This window comes from Camponotus floridanus, unplaced genomic scaffold (assembly GCF_003227725.1).
Source record: "Camponotus floridanus strain SB8 unplaced genomic scaffold, Cflo_v7.5 scaffold11, whole genome shotgun sequence".
Taxonomy (NCBI): domain Eukaryota; kingdom Metazoa; phylum Arthropoda; class Insecta; order Hymenoptera; family Formicidae; genus Camponotus; species Camponotus floridanus.
In genome coordinates this window covers 2,872,053-2,888,493 of record NW_020229226.1, presented here as the reverse complement: position 1 = coordinate 2,888,493, position 16,441 = coordinate 2,872,053, and the positions used below count along the sequence as shown (strand labels likewise).

General features: G+C 41.3%; 1 protein-coding gene across 6 annotated transcripts in view; it reads right to left on the bottom strand.

Annotated features, from left to right (window-relative positions):
• Positions 1-16,441, bottom strand: part of LOC105255594 (homeotic protein distal-less) — a 103,352-nt gene that overhangs the window by 62,006 nt on the left and 24,905 nt on the right. For 4 of the 6 annotated variants that reach the window (XM_025412729.1, XM_025412735.1, XM_025412727.1 and 1 more), the window contains exon 3: positions 14,354-14,595. In XM_025412729.1, the coding sequence (XP_025268514.1) occupies positions 14,354-14,595 (242 nt within the window). The remainder of the gene's footprint in view (positions 1-14,353; positions 14,596-16,441) is intronic. The other 2 variants (XM_025412738.1, XM_011264970.3) reach the window with 1 other exon arrangement.

Here is a 16,441-nt window from a genome sequence, read left to right as displayed (position 1 = left end):
ACGCCTCGTTATCCGCTCGCAGGACCCTCTGAATCCTCGCCAGAGTCCTGCCTCGGCTCGTAACCGGCTACGCGGAATCCGTATCGCGGGTATAAAGTAGCTCGAACGTGGCCGGCCCCTCGGTTTTCTTCGGAGAAGAGAGAAATCCCGGCAAATTATAGTTTTCGTATCACGAGAGAGCGCCGATTGTGCCGGTTCTCCTTCGGGTTTCCGCTTGGAAAGGAGCGAGCGAGTCGTCCTGGTGGGTCTCGGCGAGCCGCGGTTTGTCGCAGTATTTAAGACGCAGCTAAAGCAAACAGAAAGCTCCACGACATTGTTGCGGCCGGCCGCGCGCTCGAAAGGTTGTAATTATTGCAAAGCCAATTTATTGCGTCGTGACGGTAACCGCGTGGCGTTTCTCTCCCTCGAAGATCGCTCGCGATGAGACTACCATAAAGAGAAGATATGGGATAATAAACTAGTCACCGGGCTCCGGTGTAGAGAGTTCAAAGTGGACGGTAATTACCGCAGTTGTTCGCTCATCGGCGAGTTCGATTGAAACGTTCGCGATGAAACCTAGCCTGGCGTAAGGTCCTGTTCTTCGTTCTCCTGTCCTTTCGCGAGGACGCGAAATCCTCTTGGCGCGACCAAGAGACTCGCGGTTATTTATAACAGAAGAGCGATAAAGCGGACGTGTATGGAAATAAAACTCTAGTAGAATAGCTAGATGGATAGATAAAGTATCCCCTCGCGATGGCGCACGCGTATTAGCCGGGTTCTCTCGGGAATAAAAAGCCCATAGGTCGAGGCAAAAATTAAAGATCGTCACGACAAGGTACTGTCGGATGAGACGGCCGCGTCTTTCCTCCCGCGGCCCATCCTGGGCACCCCATCTCCTCTCCTCGGCCGTGCACGACTGGTACGAGAGGGTTCGGATTTACTGGCGAAATGTTGAATTTATTAGATCGAGATACGCATGGGCGTGCCTCGCCGCATTCCCCTCCCTCCCCTCTCCTTCATCCTCCTGCACCCCGTTGCTTCTCCGGCGTCGACCTTACCGTTAGGTCTTTACGTACGCGCGTAGAAGCCCTTCTTCCAGCGAGCCACCTAAATCTAAATCTAAAGTTAGACGAGAGGAACCGTACGCGGCTCACGTACTCGCGTGGAGAATCGAGGAAGATCACAGACGTAGACGCTTATCCTGACGGACGCTCGCCCCCTCCTCCCTCGCGCTCCTCACGTTCTAGGAATCGAGGGTCGCGAGTATCGTGAATTCGATCGTTGGCGCCGAACGATGATTTACGGGCGAAAAGGAAGGAACGAGGTGGAGGGAAAAAAGAGGCGGGAGAAGGAAGGGAAACCGAATCGGCGGGTCCGGCCGGCGTGAAAGATTCGTGGGAATCATCGTTGCTTATTCTCGTTGCTCGTTCTTCGACGAGCGCGCCAAATTCCGCGCGAGAGGATCGCGGATACCGCGAGATCGCGTGACACTTTGCGGCGGGATGAGAAAGAGTCGTAATGGAACCGCTCGCGGTCTCGTTGTGGGAACTCGAGATACTTTTTCTACGCTCGGTTGATCCGTGATTTACGGCGGAGGAAGAAACGGAAGAAAACGGAGAGAATCCGAGAATCGCCCGCGACGTTTCAGGCAAGTTTCTCGCGAGCACGACGCCGAGTTTCATGCCAAACTATTCACCGATATACGGCTGGTAACGACGTGCGTGTTTCGGAGCGGAAGCCGCGGCAACGCTTCCGCTGGGAGCCGTTGCCAACGTGGCAACCAGGTACCACGTCCTGGAAAAACCGGGGCAGCGTCGTGTCGTCCAACGGAACGGTCTAATCGTCGACCCCGAAGACCCCGGAATCGCCTCTCGCCGGGTGCGAACGTCAACGCGACTCTCGCCGGATTATTTACAACTTCTTGGCATGAAGAGAAGGCGAGAGAGCGCGGTGCCACGGCCGAGCCCGGGCGCTGCCAGCGCGAGGAGGAAGTAACGATGATTTATATCCGCTGCTACCAGTCCTGCTCCCAACCCGCGATAATACCAATCATTATCATCGCTTAATAACAGGCATTACTGCCAACATTGAAATAATGCATGCGTGTGTGTATGTGTGTGTGTGTGTGTGTGTGTGTGTGTGTGTGTGTAGAGCGTGTACGTGTGCACTTTGCGAGCTGCCTTTCTCTCAGCTGATCCCTTCCCATCGGCCGCGGAGGGTGCCCTGTTGCCCCCCTTCCTCCTTCTCACCCTTATTTCTTCTTCACCACCCACTCCCTCTCACCCTCTTTCTCTCTCTTGCCTTCTCTCTCGCCGACATACGGTATTCAACAACGACGTTAGCGGCATCAGTCGCGACGTCAGTGCGGTAAAATCAGGTGCGAGCGAGCGCCGAAGCAAGCGCAGCGTGCGCCGCCGGTGATCTTCCTGAAAGATCTCTCGACGCGGGGGGAGGAAAGTGCGGGGAGCGGGGCGGAGGGTTCTCTCTACGCCGCGAAGGGATTCCTCGCACGAGGGAGGCAGGAAGGCCGCCGTTGCTGCCGCCGCTCGAAAACCCCTCGAGCCTGTTTTGCGCGAATTCTTCTACACTCGGCCGTGGTTCTCCTCTCGAGAAACTTGCCGACGCGTGATTCTCCTCAAGGACGATCTTTCTCCGCTTAGCTATGGCGCAAGTGTTTCAAATATTTCCCGGCACTAATGCTAACTGTTTTCTTTCTAAAAAAATTTCGTAAAAAATTTATCTCTAGTTTCATGAAGATAGAGATATGCTTGACACGATACACATGAATTATTGTCGACTTAAATATCCTATTTTCCGCTTTTTAAAATATTTTTATTTTGATAAAAACCACCGCTAATAACTTGTTTAATGTCGGGACTGTCGCGTTTAAATGCGTGCGATGTTAAATGTCACAATCAACGGAATACGTATCATTAAGATGCGCAACGATCCATTACGCGCATCCTTACACAGCTTCACGGGAGAAAGCGGATGGCGGGAAAGAGCACGAATCCGCGAAAGACGCGCGCGAAGAAATCGTGTCGAAGAAATCACGATCTATGAGAAACCCTTTGACTCCGACTTTTTTTCCACGCGGTCGTTTCGATCCGCATTTCGTGTCCACGTGTAACGGAATCGCGACTCGCCGCGTTGTTTCTACAAACGTCGAACTGTATAATTATTGGCATCTGAAGCGCCGTGGGAGGTATCGCGATGCACGCCATCGTCCCACGAATAAGTGGATACGTACACGAGTCAGTGCGTGAAAATAATTATTAGCCTCCGTTTGCACGGCAGAGAAACGTCACGAGGAGGCAGAGCCGAGATGAGACGCCGCTATGTCGCGGACGAGGGAAAAAAGGAACGAGTTTCCGGTACTCCGCTCGCGGTTTTCTTTCCTTTCTCCGCCGCGGATAATATCCCGTTGTCACATGAGATTTCCACGAGTTAAAATAACATTCCCTAGCACTTGCGTTTTATCCAATTCCGAATCTGCACCTTGGATACGAAAATACTTTACGATAAAATAATATTTTTATATATATTTTTTCAATCATACGCCAGGTTCTTGTAGTCACTCTAGTAGAATCTTTTAATATGGTCATTGTTTTATATTTCCATAACTCTTAAATATCAATCTCATCATGCCTCTCATAATTGCTAGCAACAAGTTATAGCAGAGGAAAAGAGGCTGCCAGCATCGCGATCGCGATGAACGCGCGTTGACAGGTTGACACAGCCTTTTGTTGAGCATAGTCGTGACTTGCCTCTCCATTGTCTCCGGTAGATTAGAAAAATAATCAATAAGCCCTGTCGCTCTCTCGCATCGTCTCTACCGCAGAAAATGATAAAAGTTACAAAAACTTGCTGTCGAGCGGGCAAAGGCACGCCAATGTGGTCGCTCATTTAATAGAAATTACTGGACGTGATCCAAGGATAACATTTCTTTACGTCGCACGTGTTCTCATCGATGTAATCGTGATTCGATACGTTTTCAATGGATTCTTGCTGTTCACGCCGCGTTTGACACTATTAATTATTATCGCGCAAAAAATCAGCTGATAGCGCGAACTACACTTGCGTCAGACGTGAATGACACGTGTAAACACATTTCATTGGAAATTTTGTGCAAATTTAGAAAAAGAAAAATTAGCAGCACCAAATTTCCGATATCGATCCAAAGAATCGATCATGTATGAGTAAAAAAAAATATCGCACGAAGCCGATAAAATGTTGCGAAAAAGAAATTCTTTGATATGCCATTACAAAATATTAATACACGTGTTTTCCAGGAAATCAAGTCAATCAAGCGAGTCGATAAACAATTTTTTGTTACAATATGAATCAGAATTCGATGACTTCTTCGCATGGAATAATTTTTTGCGAGTCAATATATATTTGCAATAAAATTATTTGAATTCATAATCTCTTTATATAAATCACATATAATTATGTATAATAAACTGTTGCAAAAACTTAATTTTTTAGCAAATTTAATGCAAATTTTCAATTTTTTTTAAATTTATTATAACGAGATTTTATTCTATACAGGGTGTCCCATTTTAATGCCCCACCCCAAATAACTTTCTTATTTTTAATTTTAGAAAAAGATGTTTCAGACAAAAGTTGTATGGTTTCGAGGGGGACATAAGATGGTACCATTAATTTGATCTTGAAGAGTCACATGAAGGTTACGTGAAGATCATTTTCAATTTCTTAAATGGAACACTCTATATATTTTTGCATATTCTTGTAGCTTATCTCGAGAGCTTTCCAAAACACTATAAATAAACATTTTTTCATCAAGTACGTTTCGAGTAATGAGGCTTGAAATCATTTCTTAATTTTACATAAACCATAAAATATCTTGTAAAATATTCATTTTTTGATTATCTTACCTTAATACTTTTATGTACAAAATAATGAGAGAAATCCATTGGTGCAAAGAAAACATACAGTTGTTTTTAAGAAAAAAATATGTAATTTGCAATTAACAATTCCATATTTTTTCTTAAAAACAACTGTATGTTTTCTTTGCACCAATGGATTTCTCTCATTATTTTGTACGTAAAAGTATTAAGGTAAGATAATCAAAAAATGAATATTTTACAAGATATTTTATGGTTTATGTAAAATTAAGAAATGATTTCAAGCCTCATTACTCGAAACGTACTTGATGAAAAAATGTTTATTTATAGTGTTTTGGAAAGCTCTCGAGATAAGCTACAAGAATATGCAAAAATATATAGGGTGTTCCATTTAAGAAATTGAAAATGATCTTCACGTAACCTTCATGTGACTCTTCAAGATCAAATTAATGGTACCATCTTATGTCCCCCTCGAAACCATACAACTTTTGTCTGAAACATCTTTTTCTAAAATTAAAAATAAGAAAGTTATTTGGGGTGGAGCATTAAAATGGGACACCCTGTATATGTGAATAATCTCCGTTCTTTAGTGATTTATATAGAGTCGCAATCAGATATGTATATATATTACTACACAGAGAAAAATGTATACTGTATTCAAATAAATATTTATTTTAAGTATATCATAAGTTTGTATATCCGCAAATATATCATAAGTTTACCACAAGCATTAAATTTAATTGAATATATTCCGAATTTTAGTAAGTGGAATATTTTAGTCAAGAATATTAAATTAAAACAAAAATTTGGTTTGCTTAACTACAAGAGTTGACGTAAAGTAAGTTTGATTTTTCTTTGATTCAACTTTACAATATTCTTGAAGAGAAAATAAATTCTTCTTTTGAGTACAATGAGATTTTCTAATACTTGTGATGAGTATATTTTAAGATTATTATCAAGAATATATTCTTTGTTGAAGAAAACTATTACTTAAAAGAAGAAAAATAAACTGAGTAATCGCTTTTCTTGGCAGTAGAATGATATTTTTCTCTGTGTAGCTAGTGACGGAAGAAAGTGTAGGGCATAAGTACAGAGATACGATATACTCGATATACTCGATATACATCACGTTTCTCTTAAACAACGGAAACGTCAATCGTACGATGTATTACAAACAAGGTTCATCGGATACGAGGGGAAAGTTCCATCGGTTGTTATCGGCAAAACCGTCGTGAAATCTTGAGCGACGCAAGAAAACTGAAACTTCGTTAAAACGACAAAAATTTATCGTCATACACGCATATCTAAAAGTATTTGCGAGCAATATTGCGAGTCCCCCCCGTTTCAAATGTCACATGTGGAAGATCCACTCCAGGATGATCTTCAGCGAGGAAATTCGCGAAGAAATCTGTTAAAATCGTAACGTACATACGTAAACACACGCATACGCATGACTCGGAATACATGATAAGTTGTATCGAGTCGAGGATCGCGTGCGCCGCGAAACTTTCTCATTCGTAGACGGTAGACTAACGATTGACAGATACAAGCCGATAGCGACATGTCGGTCGAACTTTTTATTCGTCTCATTGTACATGCCGATAATGACGGGGGTGGACTGACGTCGGTGTAAGCGCGTGTGAGCGCGAGCGTGCGCGACATACAGCTGAGACCGATCGCGCGCGATGGACACATCCCTATCTTGACATGCACGAGTCGGCCGATGAGATGATATCGCGATAAGCGGGATCAATGCCGGGGTTACTCGATTGGAATACGAAGAGATCGAGAGGACGCACGAGAAAAGAAATAAATTTATTGCTCTATGAATCGAGATCTGTCAGAATAAGTATAGCTAAAGGAAATCTAAAACTGTAATATTAACAAGCCCATAAAACATATGGTGCAACATTTTAACACAATTTGTCACGTATTGCTCTGAGGATTAGACAAAAAATATATTAGAGAAATGTACCGATAATTTTTGAACAAAAATTGTAACATTAATGAATATAATTATTATTATTTACTTATCATTTTTATATAAATCTGTTATCTATATGTATATCTGGATACGTACATATATATGTCTAGACTTGCAAGTAACTTTACAGGTGCGAAGCGCAAACAGAAAAGTATTTTAATTAACTTCACTGAAAACGGTCGGGATTTTCACAGTGAACTTCACGTCGCGTCAAACACGCGCAGTCAGACCTTTCGCTGAAGTTCGTAAATCTCGATTAAAAACTTTACACGGTGATATGAAGTACGTTATGCGTTTTGCCGGATTTTCCCAAGTTCCGAAAAGTCATTAAAATAACGAAGTTGTTCTCCGCTGATATCGATTCTTGCCCGCGAGCCTTTAAATTCCCCAGCGACTTCAATGATTTCGCATTTATGCGCGAGACTTGTTGACACTTACTTTATTAAAACGGTTAATTAATTACGGAGCTAATTAATTTAGAGTTAGACACGAATCGCGGCCCCTGAGGGATCGCCCATGATGTATGCATCCTGAAGAAGGCTTCCGAGCATTGCCTCGCGACATTGTTTCGGCATCAAAGCTGCCTTCTTTTCGATGATTTATACGGTCGTGCACACAAAGTCATCAATTACTCTGCTCATTGTTCCCCAACGAGAAATTGATTCTACTATCTTTTGTATCTGCTCTAGTAACGACGCGAAAGAACATTGCTATAGATTATCGATAACTTTATGAATTCTTACGAAGCTACCACGTTTCTTTTCTACTCGTTTCGTGTATTTTATACATGCAAATTCATTTAGATTTTATTTATATTAATTATGAGATATATAAGAATCTAAAATGTACCTCTTTATTTCTTATAAATGCAATAAAAGACTTTTCGCTTGATATATTAATTTTAAAATATAGAATGATGTATCGGAAAAAAAAATCAAATATATGATACATACTAATTTGAATTGAAAGTTTCGACTGAGAAAATCGGAATTTATTGATTTATCGACTGGATCAAAAATGTGGCGGGAAAACGAGATAGATTTAAAGTATATCGAAAGATATCGGTGTCAGTGCTTTGATACTGCATAAGAAATTACCCGGGAGTCTCGTGTCTGCCACATTTTATTCAATAAATAACACTTTCATAAACCGAACGATTTATTGCAGAGCCGGCAGTGACCCTCGTGATCCGTGATACACCATATATTCGTGATTAATTATCCGATTCATTGTTCTCCGGCGAGAAACTGTGCCCGCTATCTAACACATCTGGTCTGATAACGAAACGAAAGGCTTACAGAGGCGCGCGTGTGCACGTGTATACGTACACGTGTCTACATCGAGCACAATGATAGGCAGATAAATGGACGCTGATAAATGCGCGGGAAAGGTGGACGAGGGGAAGAAGTGGAAATACACGTGCAAAACGGAGACACACGGCCGGTTATCGGTGGATCGACGTTTGCTATAGAAGACAAGGACGACGGAGCGTTTCGCAAGTCGACGGTAGCCGGAAAAAGGGAGAAAAACCGCGTAATGATTTTAATCGAGAGCGAGAGAGAGAGAGAGAGAGAGAGAGAGAGAGAGAGAGAGAGAGAGAGAGAGAGAGAGAGGGAAATATGGAGAACTGACCAAGAGAGTGGATAGAATCTTAAGAATTGATCTAGGCTAATCCGCTCTTTCGCTCTCTTGAAATGGATCCGATCTAACGTCGTTTCTTTCGTATTTACATTATTTTTAGTGTAGCGTCTTTATAACGATTATTTACGATTTGAAAATTGATTACGTCATAAATTAATTTTAATCTTTTTTAATTTATTATTAATTTTTTATTTTTAATTATTATTATATTACTTTAATTTTAATGAAATTGTGAATAATGATATGAATATTATAAATATAATATAATATAATATAATATAATAATATAAATAATGAAATGAATGATTATGAATAGTAATATGGGAAAGCTTGATTTCCAATTCTAGAAATCGAGATTAATATCAATTGATATTAATATATGTCAATTGAACGTTTTATAGCTGAGAGTTAAAAGGGCATGAATAATGTATAAAAATTTACCTTTTACGCTAAACACATTAATTGTTTTAATCAAGAATGCAATAATATATATTACAAAAAATACAAGCAGATTCAAATCTTTGACAGATTTATATCTAACTGAGAAAATTGTAAATTGAATTAGTCAGTCACATTCTTTCTCTCTCTTTGAGGAATCTTGTAATTTATATATTATGGATTGATTTAATTTTAATGAAGTTGTGATATGGAAAAGCTTGATTTTCAATTCTAGAAATTGAAATTAATATATATCAATTGATATTAATACATGTCTATCTATCCAAATACCTTTCCAAAGAAAATATAACTTAATAACCCATTTTCCGAAAAGTAGTTTGACACTATAAACATACTCATTTAATATCAAATTTATCATTCCGGCTATTTTTTTTTCGATTATTCCGAATTAATTACTTGACAATCTAATTAGATGACACAAGATAGATATCATTACCGATAGATATCATTTGCGAGACAAGCATTTGCTAATTGGATTCTATATTTCTATAGTATAATTTCGTTTGAGAGAAGAACAACAGGCGTGACACAGACACATCGACGAGCCGATTTATTTTATCGCGACGATAAAGTGTGATCGATACACAAAACATATCAAATATATTTGTCGTGGCCAGCCACGTCAACAAGTTTTCTCTTTACAATTTAATCGCTTCTACTTGTATTGTCAAATTTCCATCAGAATTCATAGTTTTGAAATCTAAGGACACCGTAAACGACTGCAATAATTCCAACGTGATCATTAAGCATGTCTTCAGTAAATTGACTTTTAAGAAAATGCTTATAATTGTACCAATTATAATTATGAGCTTGTGAGAATAACTAAAATTTACGAAATAATTATATTTGATAATTTGAGTTATTAAAACATTAAACACGTATACGAAGAAATTCAATGATAGTTTGGATGTACATTATAGATAGAAACGATTATCTTATACCTTAATCAATTATGAAACACTTTAATCATTTAAAGTTGTACAAAAGTGTCGAAAGTGTCAGTGAATTTTGATTTAATTTTATCTGTAGATAAATTATATCGAGTTTCCGAAAGCCAAACCATCTTTAGTTGAGCCATTTCTTTCGCCGAAGAAATTAGAGACTGTGCGAGAAAGATTAGAAGTTCTTTTTGAGAAAAATTTCAAGCTATCAATAAGACGTGAGATGTTTACGAGTCGCGAATCTCGATTTTTTGTTGAATTGCGAACCGAGCGAGTTAAAGTATTATTGATTGAACCGAGCGAGTTAAAGTATTATTGATTGAAGATTTCGTGTGGATTATTATTATTTAACTTAGAAAATTTAGCAAATTGCAATGAATCTGACAAGCGATGATTTTTCTATCAGATTATCAGAATGCGACTACGATTATTGTCTTTGCATGGATTATTTTTTAATTCAAAAAATCTTGGACACCATTATTAAATTACGAGACATATTTGCGGATCAATAAATCCGCAAACTTTGATTTTTCTGTTTTATATCTTGCAATTCAACGTTTTACATCTTGTAATCAACGGCATTTATAAGTTTCTACGCAAATATTTATACATTATTTAGATTCTTTTAACTGTCAATTATAAAATAACGTTTCAATTGATATATATTAATAATAATCTACTAATAATTTTGTATCTTTGAAATATATTTTAATTATATTTTTTAGAAAAATATTATTACAAATATATATATATATATATCCAAAAATGTTTTGGATATATATATATATATATATCCAAAACATTTATATATATATTTATTCATATATATATTTATTTATATATATATTTATTCATATATATATTTATTTATATATATATATATATATATATATATATATATCCAAAACATTTTTTAATTATATATGTTAGAAAAATATGATATGTATAAGATGCAAATAAACTCATTAAAAAAAAATCGACTCTGATAAATTTAAATTAAACTGATACGTAAACTGTGGAACAACTAATGACAATCTTTCACTCTGAAAATCTGTCGTGTAATTTATGCATTGCGTAGATTTTTGTTTTCTTTTCCGTCATTTATGCTAATAGTTTTTTCACTTCTGTGGATTCTCGCGCAAATATTTCAACATACCGAGACAACTATAGTACAGTAGCGACCGGTAGTCGTGTTCTCGCAGGCGCATTCATGCATAAATAATAGTTATCCGCGCGTTCATCTACTACACGTGTGGTGTTTTCGATGATGTGTGCGATGTTTTTCCGCGAAAACTGTATCGCATGTTTTCGTGACAGGGATTTCCGAGGACCTTGGACGCGATTCGCGCCGGCCATCCGATAATTTATGTTTATTCGTAAACTTAATGAGAGAAGCTCGACCGCAAAAAGACGTCTGTTCTTACAAATCCGTATTCACGTATCCCGCATTTAAACATAATTCTATACAATTTTCGCATAAAGGCTGCATAGCAATAGCGATGGAAGATCTAAAACGTGTGTACACAATTAAAAACAGAATATTACGGTATTTATAGTAAATGGCTGTGGAAACATATTTCACTTTTGCTCCAAATCTTAAGATCTATATAAGACAAATATAAGATGCTGATGCATATTTGCAGAATGTTATGTACCAAAAGTACGAACAGAGATATTCTCTCAATCTATTTCTTCTACCTCGCCTCGCAAAGTTTTCGTCCTCCCAAAGTCGCAAAAGCTACAAAGATGCCTGACCCCTGTCTACCGGGGATGACAGGGAGGAATTTGAAATTCACGTCGCGTCTTCGCGAGCTTCCCTCTCGCGACTTTCGAATCTCGCTTCGACGTGTTCGCATTCCCGGGGCCAATGAGGAGAGATCGGGCACGTTAGTCGTGGCGAGGAGGAAGAAAAAGGAAGCACCACGCCCAAGGTACGTGGCAGGAACGCAGACAGGCGTGCTGGTGTCCACGTCCCTAACGTATACATCCACGCGAGCGAGAGCGCGTTGCCCGTGTACTTCGCGTGAGCAACTATACCCTACTCCCCGCTCTCTCCTCACCTCGCCCCCTCCTTCCCTCTGGCCTCCTTCGGGCCCCCTTCGCACCCCCTTCGCGTATCTCGTGTACACCGGCGGCACGAACGCTACCACGTCCTCAAATTGAAGCCCCGGAGAAAAAGAGATGCGTGGCCTCACCTCGATATCTCGCTCCCGCCCTCCCCCTTCTTCTCTCTCTCTCTCTCTCTCTCTCTCTCTCTCTCTCTCTCTCTCTCTCTCTTTCCCTCTTGGCCATTCGAGCAAAGGGGGAAAGGAGGAAGAGGAGGAAGAGAATGGGGAGAAGCCGGTGGGGAAATGCGAGGGGGGACGACGCGGCTGTCGTGGCGCAAAGAGGAGAGGGAAGGAGACGAGGGAAGAGGAGAAGATGGAAGAGACCGAAGGCTAAGGCGCCATGTTGGTGGCGATGACAAGAAAGCTAGCGCGCGACGGTAGCTGGGCCAAGAGTGCAGAGGCAGAGGCAGAGGCAGAGAGGCGCTTGGTCGAACGCCTTGATTGGGCGATTACGGATTATGCACGGTGCCTGCCGAGGAGCCGCGCCGATCGCGCGCGGCCAACATTCTTCCCGAACTCGACGCCGAGAGAGACGGGTTGTTTCTCCTAAAGATATAAGTCATCCTCTCCCCGTCTCGCGAGAGAGATAAAAATATCGCGCGCGATACACCCTGGACGCGTGAAATCCAATTAGCTCTATCTACGCAGATTTTTACGGTCGCGCGAAAAAGATTTATCGTTCTGCTCTCGCGACACTTCGACATGATTGAATAACAGGTGCGTCTTGATAACATTGCGGAAGGTGTAATGGATCGTCTCTTACGGGGCATCGTCATTTAATCTCTCGCTTCCGCGCGCGGCCATCGCTGATTTCAAGAGAGCACATGTTTGGTAAACAACCTGACGCCGACCGCTCATCAGGCTGCGTCGCGCTCGATTCATTCGCTCACGAGGGGGGAGAACAACTCCCGCGGTGCTCCGTCTAATGAAATTATCCGGTCCGGGACCCCCTGCAACGACATCAACCGACTACGACAGCCAGTTATCCCGTGATTACGCGCGTGATACGCAGTTACGCACCGCGCCATACGCGTTTGCGACGATTGTACACGCTTCTTCGAGGGTTGAGGAACGCACAAAGAGCAACCGCGAAAATTGCTCCATCTGCATCGATCAATGAAACGCGCAATTCTGCGACAAGAACCTTGTAATTTCGTTAGATCGTAACGCGGTAGAAAAAGGACACTGGTATAATTCACGAGGATGTTGGCTAATTAACCAATTGTCTAGTAAACTGCCGATACGACACGCAAGTCGATCCGAATAAATTCAAATTATCGCGAGAGCGTTTTAATTAGCTTCGGATTTTCGGCTCGAGAAATCTGCGATACACACGGATAGGATCAGGCCTAATTAACTTCTCTCCGATTATGCGGCTCGATCTTTCTAATAAATCGTTAATTGGAAACCGGGCGACGAGAGCATAAAGGCTCGCCCGCATGGAAAGCTCGCGCGAAACTCGCGCGATCGCCGGGGGAAAATTTATGGTCACCTCGTTAGTTCGCAAACTTGTCTCCTTCGCTCTCTTTCCCCGCCTCGGTACACTGGACACTGGCGGCAACCCTATCCCCAATGTCCAGGGCGTGGCGAATCAGTGATTTACTAAGTCATTTGTGCCGATAATGCTGACAGATGCCGTTTATCGGTGGCTCCCGTTACCGTGGATCGCGTACATGTATAACCGGATCCATCCATCGCGGGAGGAGGAGTATTGCCGTCTCGATAAAATTCAAAATTCCAGTCGTGACGCGAGATCTCGGTAATTAACTCGACGACAGCCTTCGATACGATGTGTCGTTGTTCACAGAATTGCCTCGTTTACGCAATTTTGAGAGGCCTTTCCAACAGCGCTTCCTGATAATGCTTATCTCAAAGTGAAAAACCTGTTTTCGCCCGCGGAAATATACGTCCCGGATATTTTATCGCTTGGTGAAAACTGTCACGTGTAATAATAAACTAATAATTTTAATGTGTAATAAATAAACTAATAATTTTGAAGCAAAATTTCCCCGTCACGAGAGAGGCGCGTTACACGTAATTTTGCTGTGATAATTATTCAAATGCTAGCAATAATTTTCCATATTTAAAAATAATTATTAAATAATCTTGAATAATTAATGCTGTACTCTAAAATAAATAACGTCATTTTAGCACCCCGAAGTAAATAATTAAAACAAATCAAGGGGAAAAAATGCGCCATGTCCGAAAGATACCCCTACAGTTCCCTGGCAAATGTTATACTTCGCATCGACGTTTATCTTAATTTGTTTACGCTATCTTGCGGCAGGTAGCGCGAGATAAGAGCTTGTTTATCATTGCCGCGTCGTGGGAAGCTTGCGCTCTAGTCTCCTTCAATACGCCTATAGAACTGACCTGTGTTTGCGTGAGTCCGAGGCTGGCCGCGAGCTCCGCTCTTTCCGGTAGCGCGAGGTACTGCGTTCTCTGGAACCGCCTGTTGAGCTGCTGCAATTGCAGGCTGCTGTAAATCGTCCTCGGTTTCCTCATCTTCTTGCCCTTGCCGTTCCTCAGGGAACCGCCGCCGCCGCCGCCCAGCTCGTCGACGAGACTTCCGCCTTTATCACCTAGTGGCGAGAGGTCTGCGAACATGCACCACCCTAACATCAACTTTCAGAATCCTCGTCACTGCTTGCGTACAAACTAAAAATAAAATTAAACTAAAACCTAACCCGCATAATTCATAATAACGAACGAATAACGCGATATATACATTAATTATTCCGGTATTAAAAACATCAATTTCCGACGTAAAAATATCGAGAAATGCGATATAGAAAGTCGATGTAGATGTGAAAAAATCCAAAAAGTTATTAATGATACCTTACAATTAAGAATTGAAATTATTTAATGAATCTCGCGCGCGAAATGTGTTTTTTACACGAAAAAGCATCGCGTTAATCACAAGACATTTTTCTGATTGAGAGACTTTCATGCGCGAAAAAAGGGTAAGGGACGTTTACCGAGACTCGAAATTAACGGAAATGACGCGCCGTTTTTTTCGAAAGAAGAACGAAAGGGAAACAATAGCGTAAACACAGCCGGAATATTTGATTCGATAAGCCGCGGGTAATTATCTGATAAAATAAATGCATTATTCAATTCACGTACAACGAATTGAGATAATTAGCGCAGTGTGTAGAAAATGCGTGGCCTCGCCGCAACACCGAGAGAAAAAGCCCTGCGGTGCGTTAACGGCGCGATAATTAATTACGGAGCCATATATCAATCTTAAAGCGATGCAATGAAGTAGCGTAGAGCTCGATAGAGGCGCGCATCGTGCCAGCCTATCTCGCGCGGAATCTGTTTCATTATTTTTATATCGCGATTATGATGTTGCGTGTTTTCATCGCGCGCGCACGTTCTTCCCAGGAGAGAGAGATGGCAGCCCCATGGACATTTTTTATATTATAAAAGCTGCGTTTTGTCGACCGATTTTTCACCAGCGGAGCGGAGCGGAGAGCCTCGACCCGGGTGGCCCCGATGCGCGATTCGCGTCGCGAGTAAACGGGAAACGTCGACGTCGAGAGAGACCCGGAGACGAAGCGACGCGACGATTTCAAGCGAGAGGCCTCCCCCTTTCACAATTGACACGACAATTAACGCGAGTATTAATTAGAGTGCATAATTTACTCGAAGCGAGCCGCCGAGTGTCGTTCGCAGGCGTGATTCCACGTGATTTATATACGAGCGTGTCGCGATGAACGAGAGGGGGATCGATGGAGCGCCAACAGGGAGACTTTGATCGTGCGTAAAAGAGATCAATAATGATCCCCCCATAAATTCTGTCCGCGAGGTTTACGTTTCGCCATGGCGATGCAATCGCGTGTTTACGCTCGTGTTTATCTTCCCCGTTGCAGTTTTCAGAGACGATACCGGGCGTGTGCAATCTTTACAATGCAAGTATAATATAAACATCTTCTTCAGGCGATGACAAAAGGTAAATCAAATGGAATATCTTTTCTTTATCTTACACAAAAATAATGTATACTTTTTCTAATTATTCACGCCTAAAACGCATTTTAAATTATTAATTTAAATGATTAAATTATTCGCAATTTTTTTCATTTATACATTTTCTAATTAATTAAAATTTAACATCTCGTTGGAATAATTAAAATCGTCAATCGATTGAAAAAATGATGAGATAAAAAGACTGGAAAAGTATTACGTGCTTGGTAAATTTTCCTCTCGAAAAAATATCTTTTTACAATCGATCAACACCCAATATTTTTCCTACCGTGATGCAATATCGTCGGTTAATATCGTCGCGCGACGTATCACCGCCGCATAACGTAGTGCGCAATAAATTTTATAGAGGCGTTAGCAGGGATTACGAGCTCCCGTTGTTAATTACAGCCGGTTGAGGCGACGCGACGTCGACCGGGGCGGGAGTTATCCCTGTTCACGCGGACGCGCACGTGAAAAGAGCGAGAGGTACTGTTT